Source organism: Melanerpes formicivorus, unplaced genomic scaffold (genome assembly GCF_026170545.1).
Source record: "Melanerpes formicivorus ecotype bairdi unplaced genomic scaffold, bMelFor1.0.p_v2 SCAF_8, whole genome shotgun sequence".
In the NCBI taxonomy this organism is placed as follows: domain Eukaryota; kingdom Metazoa; phylum Chordata; class Aves; order Piciformes; family Picidae; genus Melanerpes; species Melanerpes formicivorus.
In genome coordinates, this window is record NW_027142360.1 from 1316615 (window position 1) to 1343877 (window position 27263).

The 27263-nt window shown below is 45.7% G+C and overlaps 1 protein-coding gene across 10 annotated transcripts in view; it reads left to right on the forward strand.

The window, feature by feature from the left end:
- The window catches only part of WNK1 (WNK lysine deficient protein kinase 1), a 121806-nt gene that overhangs the window by 67976 nt on the left and 26567 nt on the right, over positions 1-27263 (forward strand). For 8 of the 10 annotated variants that reach the window (XM_068141791.1, XM_068141793.1, XM_068141792.1 and 5 more), the window contains 16 exons: positions 953-1041; positions 2801-3020; positions 3242-3578; positions 4621-4808; positions 9896-11116; positions 13457-13528; positions 14617-14766; positions 15824-16297; positions 17398-17679; positions 18338-18429; positions 18938-19100; positions 20122-20238; positions 23753-23926; positions 24706-24757; positions 24914-25054; positions 25389-26779. In XM_068141791.1, coding sequence (XP_067997892.1) covers positions 953-1041; positions 2801-3020; positions 3242-3578; positions 4621-4808; positions 9896-11116; positions 13457-13528; positions 14617-14766; positions 15824-16297; positions 17398-17679; positions 18338-18429; positions 18938-19100; positions 20122-20238; positions 23753-23926; positions 24706-24757; positions 24914-25054; positions 25389-26779 — 5163 coding nt within the window. The remainder of the gene's footprint in view (positions 1-952; positions 1042-2800; positions 3021-3241; positions 3579-4620; positions 4809-9895; positions 11117-13456; positions 13529-14616; positions 14767-15823; positions 16298-17397; positions 17680-18337; positions 18430-18937; positions 19101-20121; positions 20239-23752; positions 23927-24705; positions 24758-24913; positions 25055-25388; positions 26780-27263) is intronic. The other 2 variants (XM_068141799.1, XM_068141800.1) reach the window with 2 other exon arrangements.

Genomic DNA, 27263 nt, shown 5'->3' on the forward strand with positions numbered 1-27263 from the left:
TTGCTCAGCTGTTGAACAGGATGTCTTCATCCTTTCTCATTCTGCTGTCTTAAATAGTCTGAAGCTAAAGGCTGAATCAAGTAAAACTGAGTGCTAAACTTTCCTGTTGTGGGCAATTGTCTCTGAAACAGAGCTGCTGGCTGTAACAAAGTACTGAAGCTTGGCTCTCTGCCTGCAGTGTTTTGCAGAATTCCCAGATGGCCATATCTCATGGCCTGTGTGCTTTGCTGATTTGAGTAGCTGATCATACAAAGACTTTGTTTTGTTCTCCCTCAATGGCTTTAGCTTGTACTGGAGAAGAGGTTGCTGTGTGGTGTTGCAGGGCTTTTAGTAAAGGTCTGTATTGCTAAACTCATCTGCCTGAATTCACAATGGCAGTGATGAAGCAGTGTGGTATAATGTAGTAGGTTTGCTGGGGAGAGCTAAGATGCAGGAAAGTACTTTTTATTTATTTTCCTTTTTTGGGGTTTTGTTTGAAACATTGAGTGATCCACTCAGATCATTCTCAGCTAAGGTTTTCCCTGCGAAATCAATCTATGCCAAAATTACCTCATGTAATAGCACGTTGGAAAGGTTGTGGGAAGCAGTAGAATCCTTTGAAAGCTGTTAAGTTAATCATATGTGTTCATGAATTAGTGTTACATAGGAAGCATTTCCTTCCTTTCTTAGTCCAGTTTGTGTGGTAGCCTCTGAGCACCGTAATCTCCATGAGAACTAAACAGTTCTATCCTGAGAGCCTAACTGCCAGAGGTTTGTGTCACTGAAGTGTAGCTGAGAAATGGGGGTGGTGGGAGTTTGCACAAGCCACTGACAAACAGCTGGAAATGAGACTGGGCTCCAGTTTCTCTGTAATTTGCACTAGTGTGCTATTCAGGCCAGCTACCTATTGAGTAAACAAAGGCAAAACTTGTCCCAAGTGGGCATTGCAGTTTCTGTTGCTCTTGTGTTGTAGGGTGTCAAGCCAGCCAGCTTTGACAAAGTAGCAATCCCCGAAGTGAAGGAGATCATCGAGGGATGCATCCGGCAGAACAAAGGTGAAAGGTAAGCACTTTTCTTTGCAGGGGTAAAGGTGGATTCTTACATCTGTGGCACCAGATCCAGTTAACTCCTGGGGGCTTCTGTGTTCTGGTGAAAGTTGAGAAGCCAGCGTTGTTGCTGCAGTTTCTGCTCTTTGGTAGATTCATATTCAACACTTGTCAGAAGTGCAAATGCTGCAGTGACCACTCCTAGCAGCTTAGACACAAATTCTGCTGCTTTTACTAAAACTTAGACCTACTCAGCAAAACAGTGGAGGATAATCCTTCTGGGTTCCCAGGTACTTGGATTGTTCAGTTGGTTTGTTACTCTGTAGTCCTTTGGTTTTCCTGTCCCTTGATTTTGTTGGCATTTTATGGATTTTCTGGCATTTTAGGCCGCACCTTGAGTCCTGTGTCCAGTTCTGGGCCCCTCAGTTTAAGAAGGACATCGAAACACTTGAAGGTGTCCAGAGAAGGACAACAAGGCTGGGGAGAGGCCTTGAGCACAGCCCTGTGAGGAGAGGCTGGGGGAGCTGGGGTTGTTTAGCCTGGAGAAGAGGAGGCTCAGGGGTAACCTTATTGCCCTCTACAACTACCTGAGGGGTGGTTGTAGCCAGGAAGGGGTTGGTCTCTTCTCCCAGGCAACCAGCACCAGAACAAGGGGACACAGTCTCAAGCTGCGCCAGGGGAGGTTTAGACTTGAGGTGAGGAGAAAGTTCTTCCCAGAAAGAGTCATTTGTCATTGGAATGTGCTGCCCAGGGAGGTGGTGGAGTCCCCATCCCTGGATGCGTTCAAGAGGAGATTGGACGTGGCACTTAGTGCCATGGTCTAGTCATGGGGTCTGTGTTGATAGGTTGGACTCGATGATCCTTGAGGTCCTTTCCAACCTAAGTTACACTGTGATGAGTATTTTGAGGTCTCAAATTTTGCAGAAATTCTTGCTGCTTGTTCCCATCTGCATTTTCTGCAGGGTGACTTCATTTGTAGCATTACTAGGAGTCTCTAACTGCTGTCGTCTTTGTGTGTTTGGGTTGTGCTATTGTCTGCTTTTAACATGGTTGTTGCTTACTGAAAGTCACATTTAAGAGTGTATCAGCCTTTGGCCATCCTAGCCTCCCCTATTTAGTTCAGAGCTAGCTTTGTCTGGTTTAGGGATGTTTATTCATCCCCTTCTATGAACTCTTGAAGCTTTACATCTGATGGTGTTGCTGTATATTTTCAACTTCTGTTCTTCTCCTTAGTTGTAAACAAACCCTGCCCCCCAGTTAAAGTTGCTGCTGTGGTGGCACGTCGTGGTGTTCTTGCCACGTAGTTTAAACAGTTCACTTCTAGGCTGCTACTGTTAAATAGATGAACATAGGACAAAGCTCCCAATTGTGTGGTTCAAAATAGTATGAAGTATGAAAGAAATCAGATGGTGCTTGCCTAGTGCTGAATATACCGAATGAAGCTTGAAATAGGCTGAAATGCATGCTGGGATTACTGACTTGAGGACTAAGGCTTGGCTGTTTAGTTCAATAGAGCCAAACTGATTTCTTCAAGGTTTCTTATTATTTTAGTTCATATATATCCTCTTCAGCTGTCTTAAATCTGCTGCTCCTTCTGCCCAGCCTGCAGTGCTGATTTTGGTACCTGTGTAGCACTCTTACATTCTGTTTCTTCACCATCCTGGGAATGAGGGGCTGTCGGTTTGTGAGAGAAGTGTGAAATGTAGAGAATAAACTGAATGTTTTATGAAAGCCTATTAACTGTGCTCCTTCCATGCTCTTTCCCAACACACCAGATATGCTATTAAGGACCTTTTGAACCATGCTTTCTTCCAAGAAGAGACCGGGGTGCGAGTAGAGCTAGCAGAAGAAGATGATGGAGAAAAAATTGCCATTAAACTCTGGCTGCGCATCGAAGACATCAAAAAACTCAAGGGCAAATACAAAGATAACGAGGCAATAGAGTTTTCCTTTGACTTGGAAAGAGATGTCCCAGAGGATGTAGCACAGGAAATGGTAAGTGTTGGTAGTCTTACGAAGCATGAGAAGTGCTGGCGTTCTCTGATGGCGATGTGCAGGCTGCCAGCGCCTGTGCCTGCTGTTGTTAGCCTCTGGAAATAAAACACAGTGAGGACTTTGTGAATGAGAAATTAGTGCAAGAGTGGTAGCTTGTATTGTAGCACTGCAGCAGCTGCTGTCTGTGACAGTCTGCGTTCTGTGACTATCCCCTCCTCCAGGTGGAGTCTGGCTATGTCTGTGAAGGGGATCACAAGACCATGGCGAAAGCCATCAAGGACAGGGTGTCTCTGATTAAGCGAAAGCGAGAGCAGCGTCAGCTGGTGCGGGAGGAACAGGAGAAGAAGCTTCAGGAAGAAGGTAGTCAGAAGCAGCAGTTGGAGCAACAGCAACCATCAAGTGCTTCCCAAGCAGGGTCAAAGCATTCCCCATCTGTCACTGGTACTACTCCTGCCCCTGCTACTTCAGCATCTGTTTCTACACAAGTGGAGCCTGAAGAGCCAGAAGCTGATCAACATCAACAGCTGCAGTTCCAACAACCCAGTATATCTGTTCTCTGTAAGTGTGGCAGCTTGCTTAGTGAAGAGCTCTTGCACTTACACAGCTCTGCCCCACCTGAGACTTGTAGGTTTTTAGCAGGTCTAGCAGTAAATATCTTCAGTTGTTGCTATTTGTTGCCCACTAGGAAGTTCAGCAAAACAAGTGATGCTTCTGTGCCGTAGCTGAGTCAAGTCTTGGCACAGTTTGCAGTCCAGTGTGTTGGAACAATAACTTTTGCTTTGCTTCAGTTCAATAAACCAAATGAAGCAGGGCACCTGAAGCATCAGCACAGCTTAGTTTTGCAGCCTGTCTATGGGGATGGTATATACTGGCCCTCTAGTGCAGTCAGCACACTTCCTTGAATCCTTGTGAACTGCTGTTTAAGGTGGGGATGGGATTAATGTACAGGCATCCTGGCTTCAAATTGGTTTCTGAAAACAGGTTTCATTTTCTGTTTTTCACACTATCCATGGGAAGATGATTAGCACTCCCAACTCTTCCCCTTCTGCCACCCCAACATTTGAATAAATGTGTGAGTAAGGATGGTAGAGGAGAACTTCCATATTAGAATGCTAAGGTTAAAAAGCAAGTTTCTGTCTGCTCTTTAAGTAACAGGGATTTTACATTCTCTCTGTCTACGTTGGGTACATCTGCCAGCTGGCACTGCAGACCTGGTTTGTACATCTGTGTACAAATAAAGAGTGAAAAATGTAATGGAAAAGCTCCAGAGGATCATTCACAACAATGTGGAATTTAAGTTTCTATTTCTAGTCTAGCCTTTTGTAGGAAGCATGATTTATATCAAGTATCCTCTCAAACCTCTGGAGGTTACTGATTTATTTTCAGAGGTTAGGGAAGGCATACTAGTAAGGAATTACTGTATTGAGGAAGGAAAAATAAAGAATGCTAGCCAGCTAATATATTACAGGGGAGTAAAATGCTGCTGGGTTCCACGTGGCATGGCACAAACACCAATCTCATCTTGATTGGAATATCTTTCAAGTTGTGAATCCAGACTGCAGTTCTTGAAATGCAGCTTTTTCTCTTGTAACTTCTGCAGCTGATGGGACAATTGACAGTGGGCAAGGGTCCTCTGTTTATACGGAATCGTGTGTGAGCAGTCAGCAGACTGTATCCTATGGCTCTCAGCACGACCAGTCCATCCCCACGGCCGCGGTGCAGGGATACGCAGCTCCAGCCGGCCAGGTGCAGTCGCAGCAGCATGGAGGCTATCAGCCGCCTGCAGCGGTAAGCCACAACATACAGCACTGCAAAAGCATGGAGTGATTTGATGTATTTCTCTTGGGAAGCCAGAGGAAGGTCTGTCAGGCAGTCATCCATGTATGTTTGAGTTTGCATGTAATGCAGATTTTGCATGGGGAGTAGTGAAGGGGCTGTGTTCGCAAGGTGACTGAATCTAGGTAGGGGAGGGAAAGGGCAAGGGCTTATGTCTTTAAAGCTTAAGTGCACTTAAGCAGAGGTTAATGATGGGTTAGGGCTTTATTTATTCATTTATTTATTAATGGATGTAAATAACATCCTCAGGGAAGGGCTTTCATATGAAAGCAAGCATTTAATCTCACTTGGGAAGGTGATGGTATCAATGGTATATGAAGTTACCAGGGATCAAGCTGTTTGTTTTGGAGAAGGAATTAGAATAGTTTGAGCTATTGCTTAAGCATGGAATTGCTGTGTGTGTTTTCTGTGAGGCTTTGATTTCAGATTCAGCAGGTAAGATGTTTTTAACTCTTATAGAATGCTGCATGTGAGAACTCCAGACTGAAAAGCCCCTACACCCTCGTTCCCAATTTTATTTCTAGCTTGTGTTGATTTGCTCATCAGTTGCCATGCGTCCTTTTCCCTGGAAAGTCTGCACTGGGCACAAATACTCTTCCTACTATGTTCATTTGTGTTGCCCTTTTATTTTGGTATGTTTTTTCCCTTGGTATGTTGTTTAGATCTGAGTATGAGAGCAAGCAGAAATCTATTCTAACTCTGGAGTAGAACTTCTGCTACTGTTACATTGTCTTCAGTGGTTCCCTTGTCACTCGTTTTTTACACAAATAAAAATCTAAGGCTGAGGCAGAGATATTACAGCATAATGTAGTAATACCGTAAGGGAGATGATGTGACACTTTAGACTCAGGGCCTTCACTTCTTTGTACTTGCAGTTGGAGGCTTTCTTAGGGAACTGTTGGTGTCCCATCCTGGTTTCATTCACAAGCAAAGCATCTCTATCTTTTTCAAAGGCACTTGACCTGAAGCGTGGGATACCGCTGGGCCTTGATCAAATGAATTTTTAATCCCTCTAAAGAAGCTCTTGTTCTGTGTAAACCATATTTTCATGTGTGGGCATTTACTGGACCAGAAGCCATTCAATTCTCTTTGGATGGATAGCTTCCACGTTGAGAAACAAAGATCTTCTGAGGGGATAGGCGAACAAGCATATAATAGAAGTGTAGTCAAGCTGCTTAGTTCACTGCTAAAAGGTGCTGATGATAGTAATACCAGGAGGCTGACAGGATGGAGTAGAACACTCCAGGAACTACTAACAGTTTGTTGGGAAGACAAGATGACAAGCCAAAATTACCCTGAAAACTGGAGAAGTGTCCTTAAAAAGAAATAGAGTGCAGTTCAAACAGGACAAGGACAAAGTTCATGCTTAAACAGGAATAAGCAGCTGCACAAGTACAGGATGACCAACAACTGGCTAGGCTGCAATTCTGCCCCCACCCCCAAAACCAAACCACCCAAAACCCGTAACACAACAACCCAAAAGTCAGGGATTTTCCTCGCCCACAAGGTGGACATGGTCAAAAACATCATGCTGTTGTGACAAATGCAAACATCACGCTACATGAAATAGTTCTTCAGCTCTTGGCTATTGATAAACCTATCCTGGACTCCCTGCTTCGGTGAATTTGAGGGGGAATTGGGAGAGAAGTCAGAGGACAGTGACAAAAAAACCCCACTCCACCAGAAATACAGAAAGCATGGTGTGTGTGGGAAGACTGAAATAGTGAAGCTGAGTCTGTGAAAAATGAGTCTGAGGGTAGAGAAGGCTGTAAAGGCTGCTGTGGAAAAGGGGAAGGCAAATCCGGTCACAGCACCGTTGTCAGAGTAGGAAATAATAAGCCTAAATTGCATCATGGAATTGTTGTTTGGGAAGGGATTTTGTTTTTCCTAACAAACAAGGCCAGTTAAGTATTGCAGCCTCCATCACTGGAGATATCTTTGAACAGTTTAGATAGTCAGGAATGACACACATAACTAGCCCTGTCTTGGACCAGATGAAGATTATGACTCAAATATTTATTTAACACTTTGAATTCCCCTCTGCCTCTCTTTCAAATTCCTGAGTAGTCTGGCAAGAGTTCTCACCTCAGAAAGCTTTCAATCAGATTTCCACTGAAGACCTTGAAGCTTTTTTCCCTCTGGAGGTCTGTATTTGATTTCAGTTATGTTAAGAAGTTGTGGGTTAAATTCATGAGAGGCACATAACGTTAGTGAAGGAAAACTTGCTGCTGAAAGACTGCCTTTAAAACATCATCCTCACTTAAAACCCCCAATGAAACGCACCACACCGTACCAAAAAATAAGTAAGAAACAAACCAACCCAACAAAGCACCAACAACCCAAAACCCACCCCCAAACCTAATTTTGTCTCTTTTAGCTCTGTTGGGTTTTGACCTGTGGCCTTCTGGGCTGTGACAAGATTACAAAACCCTGATGCTTTTATTGGCCCTGCATCTGGAAAATGTTTCTCTAAGACTAATTTTACTGAGTTTTCCACGCAGTAAACCAACTTTTTTCCACGACTTGGGTTGTAGTGTGTGCTCATTTTCATGGTAATATTTTAGTTACTAAAGAATCAGCTGCATGCAGTTACTCCACTTCACTGAGGCAGGGAGGTGCCCAAGCAGGGAGTCTGGGTGAGGTGGTAAGTGTAAGCACACATCCACTCTCTAAGCTAAGGATGGATGTTTGAAAGCCTGTCATTAGCTATTTAGATTTTTCCTTTTGTCAGACTGCCAGATGCTGTGAGTCTGCACAGTGTGGCCTCCATCAGTGGCCCCAGAGAAAATTCTCTCCTGTCTGGTCTGCCTTCCACATGCTGCTTAGAAGGGTACGAGGGAGCTTCCCACGCTGCTCAGTAACCTAAGGCCAGCTTGGGTCTTCCGAGGTGCACACAGCCTGTTCCCAGTGTGTGTTGCCATTCATTCAGCATCCTTGAGTCTTCCTGCACACATACTAGTCAGGGTTGTTCATTGTGTCTGCATTTCTTTTCTACCTCATTACAGAATTTTGCCAGTTTTGTTGTGTTGGTTTTTTTTCTTTTCCAAGTGTTCAATTCTTATCTTTTGTTTTCCTCCTTTAGCCTCAACGTGGTCGTAGCATGTCAGTTTGTGTCCCCCACCTTCCTGCTCCTCCCTCTGTGTCCTGCATCCCTCTCAGTGCTCCTTGCACCCCACCACCAGCGCTGTCTGCACCTCTTTCTCCTTTCTACCTTCGGACTGTCCCTGAAGAAACCTTTGCAGAAAAGCTTTCTAAAGCCCTGGAAAGTGTCCTGCCCATGCACTCTGCCTCTCCACGCAAGCACCGACGCTCCAGCCTGCCCTCCCTCTCTGTCAGTCCTGTATGTGTTACCATTTGCCTCCTGGCATAGTAAGATAAGTTATCATTAAATACATCCTGGGCCTTGGGCATTTTTAAAATGAGAAATGGAAGAGCTGATTCTTTGTGCTGCTAGAATGTTGATTCTTCAATTATTACTTTTTTTGGGGGGAAGCAGTCCACTTAAACATCCACCAGAGGCTGACCAGTCTTTTTTTTATTTTAGGGTAGTGTGCATTAAATTGCCCACCTGTAACCCAGAAGGTAAAGGGATGACTGCTTCTTACCCCTTGAGTCTTCATTTGTCCAATTTCTAAGCAAGCACTGAATGTTAGTAAGCCCTGCACAAAACAACCAGCTCTTAAAGCGTGGTTGTTGTAGATGATGATGCTAAAAGCCTTGGCTAGCTGTGCCAGTGATACTGTAAATTCAGAGCGTGAATGTATTTTGAAGATCTTTCTATTGCCTTGTCACTGGAAATGCCACTTCAGATGCTTCTTGTTGGGAAGAAGCCGTAGTTTCATGCTTCTCAAAACGTCTGATGCAAGTTAGTTGCAAGGCATGAGGTAATGTCTTCTCAGTTTGGGGCTTTGCTTTATACAAAATAAACTTCAAGAAACATTTGTCTGTAAAGTGAAGTAAGTGGAATCAATTTTCAGAACATAGGAAGAGTTCTTCACACTGTAGGACCTTGTTACTCTTGATCTATATGGAAATTTGCTGCTGCTTTTCCAGGAAAAAAAGGGTTTGGGGAGAAAGAATGGTGTGTGGGGGGAAAACCCCAACAACCCGATTGAAGTCTTGAATGCCATCTGTCTTAAAGATAGAGCACTTGCTACTGACTCTTGCAATTTTGTTTTCCTTCATGGCAGACAATACATTGTGTGTCTTGGCCTACTGTAGACAGGCAGATGAAAAAATGCAGATCTACTAAATTTTGGTATGCTTTATAGGACTCTTCAGGGAGTTTTCCCTACCAATGTGAAATAAGGTGAGCCTCATCTGAAGTAGCACATCAGAGAGTGTGGAACTGCCTGAGGACTCTAGTACTAAATCTGGGAATGTTTGATCACACCTTTTCTCATAGGTTTGTTCCAGAGTGCTAGTTTCTAACTCTTGCATAGATAATCAGAGGGATCAAAAGAGATGATCAGCTGTAGCTCTGCAGTCTTGTCATACTTTTTTTTTCCCCAGCCGTAGGCTGGAATGCCTCAGTTTTGTCTCACAAAAGGTTTCACTTCCGTTCTCTAGATGGCCCATGGGATATCAGCACTGCCTGCTGTGTTGAGTAATACTAAGATTTAATAGAACTTCATTTTCCAAGTACAAACTAGAGGCCCTGCATTGCTGTTGCTATCACAATCTGAACATGGCAGTAAGCTCAGGTTTGGATTTCCAGCACTTAGCTCAATGGATGGCCTGTGGCCGTACAGCTCATTCCACTGCCAGGAGCAGAACTCTTCTTGTTGTGAATTGTTGGAATTGGACTGGAAAAGCAGCTCTAACCCAAGCAAATGTTTCCATTTGTAGCTATGCCTGCCATGGATGTATTTAATGGCTGTTTACAACTCACCTAAATTTCCTGAGTACTGTATGTTTTTGACCATGAGTTGAGTAGTCATTCTATAAAGTTACCTCACAGAACTGCCAAGTGAACTATGCATGTTGATGTGCTTTCACTTTTAATGTATGAATTACCTGTCTTGTTCATGTCAATACAGCCTCAGCACCCTCGTGGGGGAACACCAACGTTCCCAGACTCTCAGATATTTTTCCCAACCGTCCATGAGCGGCCGGTGTCTTTCTCCCCACCGCCTGTCTGCCCGCCGAAGGTGGCAGTCGCTCAGCGGCGCAAGAGCACTTCATTTTTGGAAGCCCAAACTTGCCACTTCCAGCCATTGCTGAAGACTGGCCAGAGTTTAGTTCCACCTGGGGGTAGTCCCACCAATTGGACACCAGAGGCATTTGTTATGCTGGGCACAGCAGCCCAGAGAGTCGCTGGAGAGCCTCTGCAAGTGCAAGTTAATCCTGTGTTTGAGCCAGCTCCTGTCCACAGTGACTATAGATCTGGACCAACACCTCCAGAGGATGCTCACTACAGAATGCATCCAGAAGCTGTGTATTTGGTGGGCATGCACTACCCCTCACAGGTATCGGAGCAGTGCGATCAAGTAGCTTATAACTCTCATGCGACTGAACAACAATTGAAGCAGGTCTCTGAGCCAAACCTTGGGCAAGGTGGTCCTCCACACAGCTCCGTGTTCGACTTTCAGTTGGGGCAAACATACCTGGCAAGACAAGTTCAGAACCTGAGGCTGGATTCTGGGATGGGTCCCCTTTCTCCATTATCCAGTGTTTCAGCTCCCCTGAGTGCAGACCCTGCTCAGATGACGTTCCACCAGGTATTTGTTCCGCACTCTGCCCCCGCTGTGCTCTCTCACAGCGGTGATGGCAGAGCCAGCTGTGTCTTTGAGTTCCATGTGCACACACCAACTTCTGCTCCAGCAGAAGGGGCGGTTGTACCCCAGCGGGTCTACAGAAGTCGCCGGGGCTCTATGGAGACCAGTCAAGAGGAATCCGCTCAAGGCCCAGGGTCTCATGGTCGGCTTCAGCCTGTGACAGAGGAGCTGTGTAACTCTCTTGGTCCCGAGTTAGCAGGTCCCAGTCGGGGCTCTGCCAGGCGGAGCTGGCTGGAAGGAAGCCCAGAATACTCCAGTGATTCCTCACAGCTGACTTCCTCTGACACTGGCGATTTCCAGTCTCCTCCCCCTACAGGGGGCTCATCTTCTGCTTTTGGTTCAGACTTCTCATTGCCCATTGTTCAGCTGCCTCAGACGGTATTGCAGGAGTCGCAGCTCTTCATCTGCTTCCCCCAGGGAGCCTCGACTCAGCAGGCCTTGTCCACCTCGCTTTCATCAGGAACACCTGCACTCTATCCTCAGGTTACAGGAGCAAACCCTTCCAGAGTTTCTCTGCTTTTTATGAGTCATACCTTGCACTTAAAGGGGCACCCTGCTCTTAGACTTGCTCTGTGTGGTTCTAAGTGCTAGTATGCACGGGTGTGTTTTTCTGCCAAGTCAGTGGTATGCTAGGAGCAAGAGTTACCAGGTTGCAATGAAGTAGTAAGGCAACCGTTTGGTTTGTGTTCAGGTTGGGCTGAATTATTAGTAGGGCTTTTGTGCTATGGGCAACTAATAGTCAGGGTTCATCCTGTGACTAGGTCTTTTGGGAAGAGACAGCCAGAGTACCAAACTGGCTTTTAAACAAGGGATTCCATGAAATGTGGTGGCCACAGTTTGAATCAGCAGTGATAGTGAAACTTCCTTTGTATTCCTGTTGCTGCTCTTTAGCCAGTTAATGAGAATGTGTTATCTGAAGCTGAACTTTGGTGTAAGTAATGTTCCTTTAGACAGCAACAAGGTTAATTTGATGACTGTCCAATATGCAAGAGCTTTTGCTAGGCCTGGGAGAAGAAAGTGAGAAGAGAGGAGTAGAAGGGGCTATGTTACGTGTGTGTACATGCATTTGGAAATGTGCTTTAGGATCTTCAAAGAAACTAAACAAGCTGAGTAATAAATTAGTGACACAAACAACTGTTCCTAATAGATAGTGCTTCTTTGTAAGCCTAGAATATGGTGTCCCTATCAAAAGCAAAACTTGAGGCCTGGAGCTTAGTTTGGAGGTCCCTGTTTTGTCAGTGTCTGTGGTACTGCGCTCGCAGTGGTCAGTGAGCCCTTTGTAGAGGCTGGCGGTGAGGGTCTCCCTATATGCATTGTGTCTGCACTTGTCTGAAAGGGCTCATTAGGCAACTGGGTGTGAAGAGAGGATTTCCTAAGCAGAGGTCTCTCCTACTCCTGTTCCTGGAGTTAGGGGTTCTCTGACACTTTACTTAGTGGAGAACTAGTGACTTCAGGATTTGTGTGAAGGAACCGGAGGAGAATATTTTCCCTTTTTGTAGCAAGATCAAGAACTAATTATTTAAGGCTTTCTGTATGGGATAATAGAGGTGTTTATTAAAGCTGGAACAGCTTCAATAATTGGTCTAACAGTCAGCAATTTCTATACTGTAGGAGGATTTCTGTGCTGTGAGTTCAGGAAGGGAATTCCAAATGTTAAGTATATCTGGAAACCACAATAAGGCTTCACATTCATTTTACAGAATACAAGTTGTGGGATCTTCTACCTACTTTTAAAAGATCAGTATTCAAAGCACAAACTGAGTCAATGAGAGCAGATGTTAGAGCAGTGGGAGACAGCACACAGATCCTAGTCAATAAGAGCCACAAGCTTCCAAAACAGTGAATAAAACAAAGTGTTTAATTTGCAGTCTACTTTCCCCAAGGTTTCTACAAATCAAGTATGTGACTTTAATAACCTTGTTCCTAATAAGCTCCTGCAAGCTGAATTATCACAGCATTAAGGAATTTGTGTAGATGTTTCTGATATGGTACACATGCAAAAGATGTGTCTCACGGCAAGGCAGTTCACCAAAAGGGTGCATGCTTAGGGAACTCATCTGGAGGTCTTTGGTTGACTCCCAGAAGCTGATACAGAAGTGTGATTGTCACAAAACTAACAATGAAAATCCTGGGACCTAATCCAAAAATGTCAGTCACAAAAATAGCAATGCAGATCCATGCATTTCCCTCTGCATCTCCCACCTTCATTTCTATGCCATTCATCTTTGGGTTTTTTTTGCTGCTTATTCAAATATTCTGTCTTGGCTAGAAGGGGAACCTCCATATTTTTCAGTATCAGTTCTAAGCAGTGAGTCTGGAAATGATTTCAAGTTGTACTTTACCATGCCTCTCCAAGGGAACTCGTGCCATGTCTGTGTGCCAAGTACTTTGGTATTGAGCTACAATTCTGTGTATCTTTTGACTATTCTTTTTAATAGTTGTATTTCCTTCTAGCCTTCGATTCCCCCCACTCTGATTCTATGTGTAGAACACATGGAAAGGTAAAACTTAATGCCTCTTACTCCAGTTACCATTCCAAGGCATCCTGCTCTTAAAGCCTCCTGAGTGGAAGCAGCTGGTAGGCAGGTCTGTCTCCTGTGGGGGTTGCAAAGACTTAACATATCGGTTGGTTTGGAAGACCTAAAATGAAGCTCCAGATTGTTCTGGTTGTCACAGTGGAATCTGGCTGCCCAATTTGAGTGGCTTCTTCAAAAGAACAGCTAGGAGCCTATTCCAACCAGATCATTCTACACAGAAATGCTGTCTGCCTGCTGCAGAGCCCATAGGGATTTGAAGCTGATTCTCTATCTTTTTCTGCTCCAGACACAGGTGCAAGGCCAGCCAGCCTCAAGCAGTGCATCAGTACCACCCCAGCCTGCCCAGCATGCTCAGCAGGTAAGATCACAATTCCTAAACCCAGAGTAGTATAGGGTTTTGACTCTTAAGAGCAGTTGACTACCTCTGTCCTCCCTTCAACTCATAGCTGTGGACAAAAGCAAAGGAATCTTCTGGTTGTTACCCAATCAAGCATGCTGCAACTTCATTGACTTCTTGAAGTTTGTTTGTTAGGATCGTGCTAACGCTTGTTTTCCTGTGGCTGTCTTCCCCAGCTTCACCTGCATTTGCAGCGGTGCTCCCACTCAAGGGGAGACATGTCAGGATTTGCAAGTTAAGACTGTCTGGAAGGGCAGATTGCATTCCTGATCACCATTTCTTTTAACTGGAAATACTACCTTCTGCATGTTGCTGTCGAGGTTTTCAGGGCAGGAACTCCCGGGACAGAAAATTTAGATTACCTTCCTCCCCCCGCCCCGCCTTTTCTCCTTCCTCAGGGAAAAGATGGGCAGGGGAAGTAAGGATAAACAAAAGGACTTGAACAAAATTGGACATTAAGAAAGTAATTTTAACAAAAATTGGAAGGTTTTAAGGGAAAATGAATGTGCAGAGAAATTGAGGAAGGCGATATATCCAGATAGATACAAAACCGAAGGCCGATGGCAACGGATGCCCCAACCACGTGGCAGCAGCTCTCTGCAACAGCAGCTTCCCGCAACAGCAGCTCCCCACCAGGCAGGAAGGCGAAAGGCAAGAGAGAAGCTGACCAGATGTTCCTGCCCCTTAAATAGAGGCTAGGCAGGAAAGGGGAGGGAATACCCCGCCCCCCCGGGGTCGGGCTTCCACCTTAGGGTCCATCTGTTAACTCTTAACCCACAACACTGCAACAGCCTGTTAACTGCCTTTCTTGTCCTTCATGGAATCTTCACTGGTTTCACAGGTGCAATAGTTCTGCTCCAAGATTTGGTGCTGATAATGGAGTTGTTAGTAATGCTCATAAGTAATTCTTAAAGCTTAGTTGATGTAGCATCATTGGAAAAACCACTGATGTCCCAGTGAGGAATGAAAATGTAGAATTTAAACAGGATGCACTTAAAACACTTCTGTTGGGGTTACAAAGCAGCTTTTGCCTCTTGTCCTCGCTACAGAATGCACAGCAGCCAGCCCCATCCCAACAGCCTGGACAATACCAGCTGCAGCAGCCATCCGTTTCTGCTGGTGCTGCTCCCACACCAAGCGTCTCTCAAACTCCATCATCACAGGTTATGCCGATGCCTCAGGCAGCAGCTGGGACACAGGTAAACAAAATTCTGTCTAGCAGAAGATGTTTTTATTCTTTTTTTGGGTTTTCCTTCTTCACAGCTGGCAAATTCAACATGCTGCTCCTTTCACTTTTGTCATCTTTTCTAATGGTTCCAAACCATTCATCCAGATAACACTGTTCCTAGCGCACTGCAACTGTCACCTTTTATTGGGAGGTGTGCTGGAAACCCTGTCTTTCACACATGGCAGTTGTGAATAATTTGAGGGAGAGAGCACTTCCATGCACAGAGATCTTTAAACTATCCCAAATGCACTGAGGCCTGTTTCTGAATGGTACATTATGAATGGATTTCCAGAACTGGTCATTCCTCTGCTTCCCATACACTGGCTATCTTCTGTACCTTCATGTCTGGAGTACCTTCACTTACAGTTCACTGCCTCAACAAGGACTGCCTTCTCCATGCTCTCATCTTTCTTATTCAGCTCTTCTCCTTTACTCCCTGATCAAGAAGCTTCTGTTACTGATTATTACTTCATTTTGGCTCATATCCCTATCTTGAACATGTGAGCCTTGATTTGTTTTTTATTAAATTGTTGTTCTGTTGCTTATTCATCTGAACTGCCTTTCCAGTTGCATTGTTCTCTGGCTTTAATTGACATGTCCCCTGCTGGTCTCCGAGTGGTGGTACAGTGGCTTTGCATTCCCCGTGGCTTTAGTCCCCACGCTCAAAGCTGCCACATCTGTTGAAAGATTTGTACTTCTTTCCTGTAAGAGAGCAGGCTTGGTTCTGGGGACAGAATTGAGGGGGTTTTGATTCTGTTTATGCACAAGTTAGTGCTTCAGGGCATGTGAACATGGCTCTTCCACCCTCTGTGGGTGTCTGTTTCGAAAACTTGAGTTCCTCAAGGGAAGTGTTGCAAAGTGGAACTCCATCCAGCTTCCCAGCCACTGTGCCAGCTGTGCTCCTTGCCCACTATAACAGAGTGCTGTAACTTGAATAATTCTTTCTTTGACTAATGTGTAAAAGCTTTGCTTTCTGCAGCCCTGCTTTAAAAAAAAAAAATCTATCTCTATTTTCTTTACCTCCCCAGCTTCCTGTTTCCCAACCAGTGTCGATCATCCAAGGCGAGCCTCAATTACCTGTTGCAGCACCTTCTCTCCCTCAGCCTTCAGTTGCCCCATCAGTCCCCGTTGGCTCTCATTTTCTACCCATGGGACAGCCCTTGCCAACTTCCATGGTTCCCCAGTTCTCAGTCTCTCAGCTGCCCGTAGCAGCTCCTCATGTGTCGGTGGCTCAGCCAGGTTTCCAGTCTCTGCCCATTTCAATGGCAGCTGGCATCAGTCAACCATTGCTCACACTGGCAACATCTGCTGCAGCCACCGCTGTCCCGGTAGGACCAACTGTGTGCCCTAGTCAGCTTCCCACATTGTTGCAGCCTGTAGCTCAGTTGCCCAGCCAGGTTCTCCCACAGCTCCTGCAGCCAGCTGTCCAGTCCGTGGGATTGCCAGTCAGCATTGGACAAGCTGCTGAAACTTCACTTCCTGCTGGAGATGCTGTTTACCAGGTATTGTTGCAAGCCAGCAGAGCTCTTCCCCGCATTTTTGCCTATCCCTCTAACTTACTGGTTCTGAACTGTGTGCCCTGGACAGCCCATTTCTCATAAGAGAGCCATTAAGCCACCAAGATGAATTCTGTTGTGTAGTAAAGGACCATTTTAAGGAGAGGGGGAAAAAGAACAGTCCTTGGAGACCCTGGTGATTTGAGCTTTTCTTGTTTGGCAAAGGAATTTGTCTAAAATGACAGAATCACAGCACAGGACTCCGTTCAACCAGTGTGAGAAAGGACAACTATATGTCTAAGATCTGTCAGCTTGCCTTGGGGGGGGGGGCAAGGATAAAATTATAGTTCAAGAAGTGGAAGATGTGATGGAAAGGGAATTAGTGGCAGCACATTTGGCAATCTCAGCATTTCATTCCCAGTTTGGGAAGAGGCAGGGGGGATGTGGATTTTCTAGAAATAAGTCCTGTACCATGGATCTTGACTGTGACATAACACCTGATGGGCACAGACTGCTTCAGCTGCTTTGCACAGCCCTTGCACAATCTGAACAGTGACAAAAATAGAAGTGTGCCATACAATTATTGTTCTGGGACAAAAATTGGGTACAGGTAGAAATACCTGCACTGGGATTGTGAGGAGTGCTGGAGAACAGAAGCTGTGTGAGGAATGTTCCATAGTACTGGACTGAGCTCATCTTGAGAGGACAGGAGGAACACAGGAGCATTTTTGCTGGTAGTCTCAATCATCTGCAGTTGTGTAATGTTTTCCAAGCAGTAATTGTTCAGCCTGAAAGTACTTCAACCTTATCCCAAGTCTCAGGACTTAAAGTATTAAGCCAAATAGGCAGCCCTAAGAGTGGGAGATGAAGACCATTTTGCCTATGACTTGGAACTTTGAGTGGAAATTTCCCTGTTCACGCTGAGCTTTGGCTATGTGAGCAGTTTGCTCTGCCTGTGCTGGGAAAACTTGGGAGTACTTGAACAAGTACAAAAGGTTGGAAAGTGCCTCTGGAACCGATACTTCTTTTTTTCTAATGAACACCCACCCTCCATTTCCTAATTAGCTCTGACATTCACTAACTTGCCTCCCTTATTTCTGTTCCAGGGCTTCCAATCTCGGCTTCCACCCCAGTACCCAGGGGACTCAAGTGCTGCACCTTCCTCTGCTGTGGCCTCTGTTAGCATTCCGTCTGCCGTCCTGTCCCCTCCCTTGCCCGCAGATGCGGTGGCTCAGCCAGGCTATCTCGCTCCTGTCTCGCAGCCCTATGCGGAGCAGAATGTTTTAGTTTCCATGGGCAGCCTAGCAGGACAGGTTCAAGTGCCCCAGCCTGCAGTGAGCTTAGCTCAACAGGCCTCATCTGCCTCCTCACAGCAGGCAGTTTTGGAGGTAAATATGTTGAACGTAACGTAACAGCATGTTGAGGGTGTTAGGATTCTGCATCAGTATGTGTGTGGGGAGCTCATCCCTCTCATGTGTGTCTGCAATTGGAAATGAATTTCTGAAATGACCTTTTCCTTACACAGAGTGTCAGGCCAATGTGGGGACCTTGTTGCCACTGGCTGTTCTGTTGGGAAGTGAGTGTGCATCCTACAGGCAAAAACCTGTTAACACTTCACTTCCTGCCACGTAGAACACTTTTTTGCCATATCAAAGACAAACTTCAGCTGATAGCCTTTGAGAATCTGTCATTAGTCCTCTTCCCTGCAGCGTTAATTTTTGCTAGGGAGAATGTGAATTGTCTTTGAGCTCTGCATTGGCTTGCCTTTTGCACATTCTGTTTGTCAGACTGGCTGCATGGCAAGCTGTAGTGACACCTAGCAGCAGAGAGGATGGCTGATTTCCCCCTCCCCCCTCTCCCCAGACAACAATTTGCTTCACTGCAGTTTGCTTGAGAAGCGTTTGTAAATGAGAGCTGTTGAGAGTCTCAAATGGTAGTGCTTTTAGCTTTACTACTAATTTGGGAGGAAACATTGAAGACTGGAGGGCTACTTGAAAAAGAATGGTATTCTTTAGGGAGGTTCTTGATAGAGGTTTCTATTCATAGGGTACTCAGGGAGTCTCACAGACTGCTCCTTCAGAGGCTCTTCCAGCAACGCAGCCTGCTCAGTCTACTCCTCTGGCTTCCTCTGTGGATAGGTAAGCATTGTTCCCTTCTCACCAATATTAATTTCAACTTCATGTGCTAGATTATTCTTCCTTGGGTGACCTTTAGGTATACTTTTTTCCTCTAGAGATGACTTTTGTTTTTAAGTTGAAGGGCATTCAAGAGGATGTGACAAAATAGACTTTCTAGAGGAAGTACAGGCTGACGAGGTGGAGTACGATCAGATTTACAGCAGGGAGGAAAAAAAGAGGATTCTCTGTAGTGGTCTATCTCCTAACCAGTTTTTCTGTCCTTTTGGCACTTAAACAGAGGTCAAACTCCATATAGCTTGAAAACACATTCAGAAGACAACAGCTTGCAAGAGCTGTGTGGCTAAATAGCTGCTACTAAAAGGGGCATTCAGGCAAAGTGTTGAGAGGACATTTCTGCCCTGTGTGCTGGAGGGAATGCCGTCTAGCAGGGTGCACTGCTGTTGCATTTATGGAGTGCATGGATGCTGATGTAAAGTTTCGTTTCTCTCGGGGTGTTTGTCTGTTCTAGTGCACATTCTGATGTTGCTTCAGGATTGAGTGATGGCAATGAGAATGTTCCAGCTTCCAGCGGCAGGCACGAAGGGAGGACTACGAAGCGTCACATGCGGAGGTCTGTCCGCAGCCGCTCTCGCCATGAGAAGACTGCCAGGCCCAAACTGAGAATTCTAAATGTGAGCATTTTTCCTTGCAGTGAGATTTTTGGTAGTGATGATGCCTTCACTTGAGCTTCACAAAGCTTCTTTTCCCTGGAGGAATACGTGCTGCCTGCAGTCAAGCACGCCAAGCTATCTAGTCCATCTGTTCAGCTTCTGAAGCTAGGAGTGGAAAGGTTGTCTTCAATTAAGAGACATTTTGGAGCATTCCTTAGAGCATAATTGGCTTGCTTAGCCACCAATGATTCTACATGTTATTTCAGAGTACTTCATATATTCTCAGGGGGGAAAAAAAATGGTGCTGTACATGGCACCATTTATTAGGTTGGAAAGAGAATGTGCTGTATTAGATGAGTGCTGTTGGTTTGTCTCTGAGAGCTTTGAAGCAGAAGGCTGAGTGTGGTGGTGAGAGGTTCAGTTCTCCCCCTCACACACAAAGAAACCACGGCTAACTCAGTCAGAGAAGCAGGAATGGATAAGAGCTATATTTACAAGCAGGATGAAATGCAGATTAATATATACACAATATACAATATTTACAATATATACAGAAATAGACAGCAAAGAAGGTAACACAGAACACCTTTCCCCCCTCCAAGAAGAGGGGTTCCCCCCCCACAACTGTACCCCCTTCTCCCCCTGCCTCCCTTTTTTCCCAGAAAGGGTTAGAGAGAGAGCAAAAGGTAATTAAGGAGGAAATTCTGTTAGCTCAAAGCATATGCAAGAATCAGTTTCTTATCTGGTTAGCTCAGTTAATTCAAGGTCGACTCTGTCCAGCACAGCTGTTGCTCAGAGAGACTGAAACAGACAGACTGAAAAAGACAGAACTGAACTGACTGAGATTCAAACTGAACTAAAATTTCAAGTTGCATTCTACCAATCTACCAAGGCAATTCGTTTAGAATATCTTGCTTTCATTATTATGCCAGAACATTCAGCCAGAGTGTGCCAGTAACTGTCCCTTTCTTGAAGGCACAGCCTGAAACTGTCTCACTCAGGACCTCATGCTTGTGGTTTGAAGTGGTGTTTTGTGTTCTAGGTTTCCAACAAAGGTGACCGAGTAGTGGAGTGCCAGCTGGAGACACACAACCGAAAAATGGTTACTTTCAAATTTGATTTGGATGGTGACAACCCAGAGGAAATAGCCTCCATTATGGTAAGGTGTATCTTAGAGATGAAGAATTGAATCTGCTCCTAGGTTCAGGAGTAATATAAGCAGCCTTATTTTCTTGGGGTGTGTTTCAGGTGTGTTGTAGCGTGGCATGTGTTCATGGAGCACATGCTAGAAGCTCTGATCGGAGTAGTATGCCAAATTTATAGCTAATACTGCATGCTCAGCTCACATGAGCATTTTCTCACACCAGTTTTTTGCCTTTAGAATTGCAGTTTCATTGAGTAAAATTGCTTGGGGTTTTTTGCATCTCATTTGTGGAAAATCTGTGAACAACTCTCTGAAAGCATCAAGTTACAATATCACAGAATCACAGTATAACTTAGGTTGGAAAGGACCTCGAGGAACATCGAGTCCAACCTATCAACACAGACCCCATGACTAGACCATGGCACCAAGTGCCACATCCAATCCCCTCTTGAACACCTCCAGGGATGGGGACTCCACCACCTCCCTGGGCAGCACATCCCAATGACCAATGACTCGCTCGGTGAAGAACTTCCTCCTCACCTCGAGTCTAAACCTCCCCTGGCACAGCTTGAGACTGTGTCCCCTTGTTCTGGTGCTGGTTGCCTGGGAGAAGAGACCAACCCCTTCCCGGCCACAACCACCCCTCAGGTAGTTGTAGAGGGCAATGAGGTCACCCCTGAGCCTCCTCTTCTCCAGGCTAAACAATCCCAGCTCCCTCAGCCTCTCCTCATAGGGCTTGTGTTCGAGGCCTCTCCCCAGCTTGTTGTCCTTCTCTGGACACCTTCAAGTGTTTCAATGTCCTTCTTAAGTTAAACAAGTTCTGCTGTCTCTGATGGCAAACATTGCTAGGTTCTTAAAACTTATGCCTAAGCTTTGAGATTTCTGCTGTTGTTTTCAACTGCAATGGCAAGATTCTGCCTTTGAAGTAAGGAATGGCAGTCACTTTCTAGTTACTGAAAGTCAGTAATGAGTGATAAAATAGAATAGATGCTGCTTTTGATTTTCTCAAAGGAGAAAAGCTTCTCCCCCTTCAGTGTCTAATGGTCAGGCACTAGCCCTTGCCCTGTGGAGATATGTTTAAATGGGAGTACTGTGTTGCAGGGAATCAAGTTTCCAGCCCCCATGCACTTTTAAAAGTTTGAACTTAAGAGAGTATTGTTGGGCTGGAGCAAGCTGGATGAAACTGGAGATTGTTGTAGTTTTAATGAAGCAATGGAGGATTACAACAAGTGGGATCTTTTGTCACCTTGCACGCTTGTGCATGTTATTTTAGCTAAGAGATGTGGCAGAGTAGTAGATGATGTGTGCTGGATTCATACCTGTTACTGATTTGGTTCCCTTTGACATCTTTCCAACTAAAGGCTTTCTGAGAAAGAGGGAAAAGCTGTTTCTTGGCTATGTATATTGGCAGCAAAAAAGTGAAGTGCCAAGAACATGGAGAGAACATACAGATGTATTTGCTTCAAAGCTGAAGTGATTCTGTGGAGGATTGATAAGAGTGTGATTTACCAGACAAAGTGGTAAACACCACACACCCCCAAACAAAAAAAAATGCAAATGTTTGAAGATGGGTTGAAGTGAAGGGAAATGTGCATCCAAAGCAGTTACACAATGGGAAGTGTACAACCTAATTTAGACAGCTGGATATGGAACTTTGTGCTTAGTGGTTTCTTGTTGAATACTGAGGAAACTTGATAGTAAAACTCTCTGGTTTCCTTTCAATCAGAATGCTATTAGGCACACCTTATGAAGGTATCTGTCACTGCCCAACTTAAAGCACCAAAGGTTTCTTTACCTAGAAGGTGTTCTGCATTGCAAGGTGAAAGCAAACACATTGTGCTTGTCTTTTCCCTTTCTGTGAGCCAGCATCCCAAAAACTTCATGTGAAGATCCACATCTCAGGCTTCACCACTGTTTCCCAGCAGACATACTGTGACAGACAGTGTTACTTCTCACAGAGTCACAGAAATGTCAGGGGCAGAAAGTTCTCAAGGATCATCCCCCTGCCATGCCCAGGGACACCCCACAGTACAGCAGGTTGCTCAGAGCCACATCCAGCCTGGCTGCAAAAACCTCCAGGGATGAGGCTTCCACCACCTCCCTGGGCAACCTGTGCCAGCGTCTCACCACCTTCAAGGGGAAGAACTTCTTCCTAAGGTCTAATCTCAATTGCCCTTCCTCTAGCTTGGATCCATTCCCCCCAGTCCTATCACTCCCTGACACTCTCAAAAGTCCCTCCCCAGCTTTCTTGGAGCCTCCTTCAGATACTGGAAGGCCACAAGAAGGTTTCCTTGGAACCTTCTCTTCTCCAGACTGAACAACCCCAATTCTCTCTGTCTGTATTCATAGCAGGGTGGCTCCAGCCCTCTGCTCATCCTCATAGCTCTTCTCTGGACACCTGCCAGCACCTCCAGATCTTTCCTGTAATAGAGGCTCCAGAACTGCACACAGTGCTCCAGGTGGGGTCTCAGCAGAGTGGTGTAAAGGGGGAGAATCACCTCCCTGGCCCTGCTGGCTCTGCTTCTCTTGCTGCAGCCCAGGCTCTGCTTGGCTTTGTGGGCTGCAAGTGCTCCCTGCTGGCTCCTGTTGAGCTTCTCCTCCCCTAGCACCCCCAAATCCATTTCTTCAGGGCTGCTCTCAAGCCAGTCCCTGCCCAGCCTGTATCGGTGCTTGGGATTGCCCTGACGCTGATGCAGTATCTTGCACTTTGTGTTGTTGAACTTCATGAGTTTGGTTTGGGCCCAGCTCTGCAGCCTGTCCAGGTCCCTTTGAATGGATCCTTTCCCTCCAGAGTGTCAGCTGCACCACACAGTTTGGAGACTTCTGTTCCTTAGGCTGTCTTCTGGAATTTTACCATGCATTATTTCTGGAGACGGAATTCTCATGTGTCAGACCAACCCTAAGAATGTCTTTCTAAATCCCAAGCAGACTTTTTAAGCTTCTTTCCTCCAACTTAAGCAGCAGAAGGGCTTTTTTTAAAAGCAATATAATGTATTGAAACCGGAGAGGCTAAGCAACCTTCCTCTTCCTGTATTTGGGATCTATTTAATAGTTGCATTTACATACTAGAGGTAGTGAGGTGCAACCTGCGTAGAGCTGAAGTTCTACATGGCAGGGACAGAGAGAAGTACAGCAGACATCTTGCAATGCAGAATTTTAATTCTCTTTTATATCTACTACAGTTTCCTTTAGCTGGCCCTTACTGTACGTTATGTTAGGAGAAATTGCAGGAGGGTAAGGCTGCTGATTTGAAACGTCACTGTGCTAAGCAAAGGTTGAGGTGACAGGTAGCAGAAGTGAGACTGAATGTTGTTTCACAGCAAAGAGTAAGGCAGGGCAAATACTTCTGTGCTGGAGATAATTTTTAGAAGCAATTGCTGCTCTGAGGTGTCCCAGTCCTCACCTTATGCCTAGGAACAAGTGGAGGGACCATAGCCAGTAGCATCAAACCTCAAGTGTGGTTATTCAAGATACTGTTTTGAAATCAGTGGTGGAAAATTACCAGTTTGTTTCTTTGGTCTCTTTGCAGGTGCAGAATGAGTTTATTTTAGCAACTGAAAGAGACTCATTCGTGGAACAGGTACGAGAGATTATCGAGAAAGCAGATGAAATGCTGAGCGAGGATGTCAGCGTGGAGCCGGAGGGGGATCAGGGCTTGGAGAGCATGCGGACTAAAGATGATGGCTTCTTTCCAGGGTCACAGGTACGTGAAGGACAGATCTTGGTAGCCATGCCTGTTGGCAGCTTTGGGTGGTGTGGTGTGGTGAGCAGAGCTAGCTAGCTAGAAACAGCAACTTTCTTGCATCAGAAAGACCAAAGCTTAATTGTAAGTGAAATGCCAGAGGAAGTGTTGAGATCCTCAAATTCATTTAGGAAACTAAGTGCCACAGACCACCTACTTTTTGATGTACTCTAATGCTTCTGAAGGTGTTGAACCTCATAACAGCCATCTAAAGAGACAGATCTTCAACACTGACACTTCCTGGGTTTCAGTTTGTTGTGACATGTAGGGCACTAAAACCTCCAGCCCTGTTCTGCTCACTGAATACTTAGGAGCCTAGACTCAGACCCTCTGTGTAGTGAGCTACTAAGATTGGATGGCTTGGTTAGGAAACACAGGCGTGGAAACCAGTTGCTGGCAGTAACACAGGGTGATGTTTTGTTCATCTCTGCCTTATCTCCACTCAAAATTAGTTTGACACATCCAATTAGCTACTGAATGTTTAAGGAAATGAGTTGGCTGCCTATTAACAACGAGAATGTTTAGATCCATTTGTTGTATTGGTGGTCACTAAGCTGAGAAGCTCTAAAAACAGCGTAGCTGCTCTTTACCTAGGTAGAATTCCACTGCTTTGGTAGTGGTGCTTGGATCCAAGGTACTGCTTAACTTAAATGCCCACATTTCAGTAAGCTACTGTTTTAAGGACTATCTTGGGGGTTTCTATTTCAGAATAGAACTTTAAATTTTATCTTACTTTACAGAAATTAGAGTTCAAACAGCCAGATCCTACATCTTCCATGCCACAAAGAATAGGTAAGTCTCTTGTGATTATTGTTTTTCAACAGTTACCTTTTTCAGCAGATGGGTGCAGCCAGTGTTTTATTTGATATGGAGTGCACATTCCATATTGCAGGTGATGTATTTAGTTACAGCCACCTGTCACTGAATGCCTGACTTCTTTCTCTTTAGGGGTTCCTCCTAACTCCTTTACCCAGGTTGTCCATTCAGCAGGAAGACGGTTCATTGTCAGCCCTGTCCCTGAGAGCAGGTTAAAAGAGCAGAGCTTTTTCACGTCCGCTGTGCCTGGAGGACAGGAAACTCCAGAGATTGGTAACTTACCTCAATTCTTCAATTCTCATGGCTGAGACATGGTCATCAAAACTGGGAAGTTAGTTAACACAACTGCCTGGGGAGGGCAGGACCTGGCTGTACTGCTAGGAAGTCGTTACCATTTGGGTGATCCTGTGTAGAATTCTTAGGGGGGAAAGGTGCTGATAGGCCTTCTACAAGACTGTGAAACCTTCATTCTGTATTTCAATGTAAGCCTGGATTTGTAATGTTTTTCAAATGATGCAGAGAGGTGGATGTGAGCTCAGTCTAGCAACAGGCAGCAATACTGCAACTAACTTTCCCAGCTGCACTGACAGCTTTTCTGTTCTTCCAGTTGCTGCATCTCCACTACATGGTCCTGGGATGAATCTCTCTCACTCGGCATCATCACTGAGCTTGCAGCAAGCTTTCTCTGAGATGGGACATGCTCAGATGACAGAGGGACCCAGTACAGCTCCTCCAGTGTTCAATCAAACAATGCCTCCATTTCCACCGGCACTTTCTACCGTGGCGGGCAGCGGTGCACCTCCTGCATCTATGGCTGCTTCTTCAGTATCTGCTCCCTCCAGCACAGGTGTTTCTCTTCCTGGATCTGTTACTTTGCCTTCAGAAAGTGCAGCTGTTGGAGTTGCACCAAGCACAAGTGTGCCAAGCTCTATCTCTTCACCTCCAGCCTCACAATCTGGACAGCAATCAACTGGTGTCCCTTCCAGCGTGAGCGCCCCTGCTGCTTTCCCCCTATCTACCACATCCCAGCCTGCTCAACCAGCAGCTGGAGACATTGCCCCCAGTATCAGCACACCCTCATCTACCCAGGTTCCTGGTGTCACTGGTGTTGCACCAGCTGTGACATCTCAGTCTGCTCCTCAGATTGTGAGTAGTATGGCAGCACCACAGACAACTGTTGCCCTCTCTCTAGCTCAGGGTGGGGCTTTGCAGCTGCCTCAAGTTAGTAGCAGTGGCTCTGTCTCCAGTCTGGCAGAAACAACAGTTGTAAGTGCTCCACAGTCACTGCCTGAGAGTGGGCAGGCTATGGATAAATCACAGCTCTGCAGCACAGCTGGTTTGTCTCTTCCAATCTCTGCACCTTTATCGTCCTCAGTAGCAACAAGTGTCACCCAGCCAGTGATCCATCCCTTACTTGTCCCATCAGGAATTACATCAACACCTGTCCTACCCCAGATTCCAGGTGCAACACCCATGCTGCCCCAGGTTCCCTTACCTGGTGTCTTGCCACAACCAGTCACTAATGTACCTGCAGTACAGCAAACGTTGATACACAGCCAGCCTCAGCCAGCTCCATTGCCCAATCAGCCTCACGTTCACTGCCTGGAGGCTGATGCTGATGCTCAGTCTAAAGCTCCTGGTATTGATGATATAAAGACCCTGGAAGAAAAGCTGCGGTCTCTCTTCAGTGAACACGGTAACGTGGGAACCACGCATCCGTCGGTGTCTCTGGAAACATCCCTGGTGATGGAGACCACAGTTACCCCTGGGATTCCAACCACAGTTGTTGCACCGACTAAGCCCCTGACGTCCATTAGCACTTGTATACCTCCCAGCAGTTTGCCTCTTGGACCAACTGGCTTGCCAGTGCTGACCCCAGTTGCCACTCCCGGGCAGGTGATCACCCCGGTCAGCTATATTTCAGCGTCAAGCAGCGTCGCAACAGCAGTGGTGAAACCAGGGAGCTCTCCTTCGAAGCCCCCGCTGAGCAGGGTACCGGTAAGGAAACCAACACCCGTGTGAGAATGTGCAAGTACTGTGGGAAGCAGCCTTGTTGAGCAGGAGCCCTTCTGTAAAGAAAAAGATTACTGAGGCAGTCTTCATTTAATAGAACACTGAAGATTTGATGCTGTGGTCATTCTTGTGTGTCCCAAGAGGTGTTTTGTTTTGTCCCTGTTGGGGAAGGAAGTGCTTCAGGGAGCTCTCTAGTGTTGCTGCTGTTTTGTCCTACTCCTAAACTACAAAGAGTGAAGCAGCTGTGGTTGGTTTGTTGTTGTTGGGGTTTTTTTGCAAACAGGATTTGAAAGCTTGTTTTAAATAGCTTTTTTTTTATCTTACATGTGACCACTAGAGTGAGACTGGTGGCTGCATTTTTCACAAAGTAGTCAGGATAGCATAGCTCTGCTTTTTATTGTTGGTCTGTTCTGTGAAGGCAAGGAGGAATCTGACTGAAAGCTATTTTTTGAGGTCTCCTGCTGCCTGT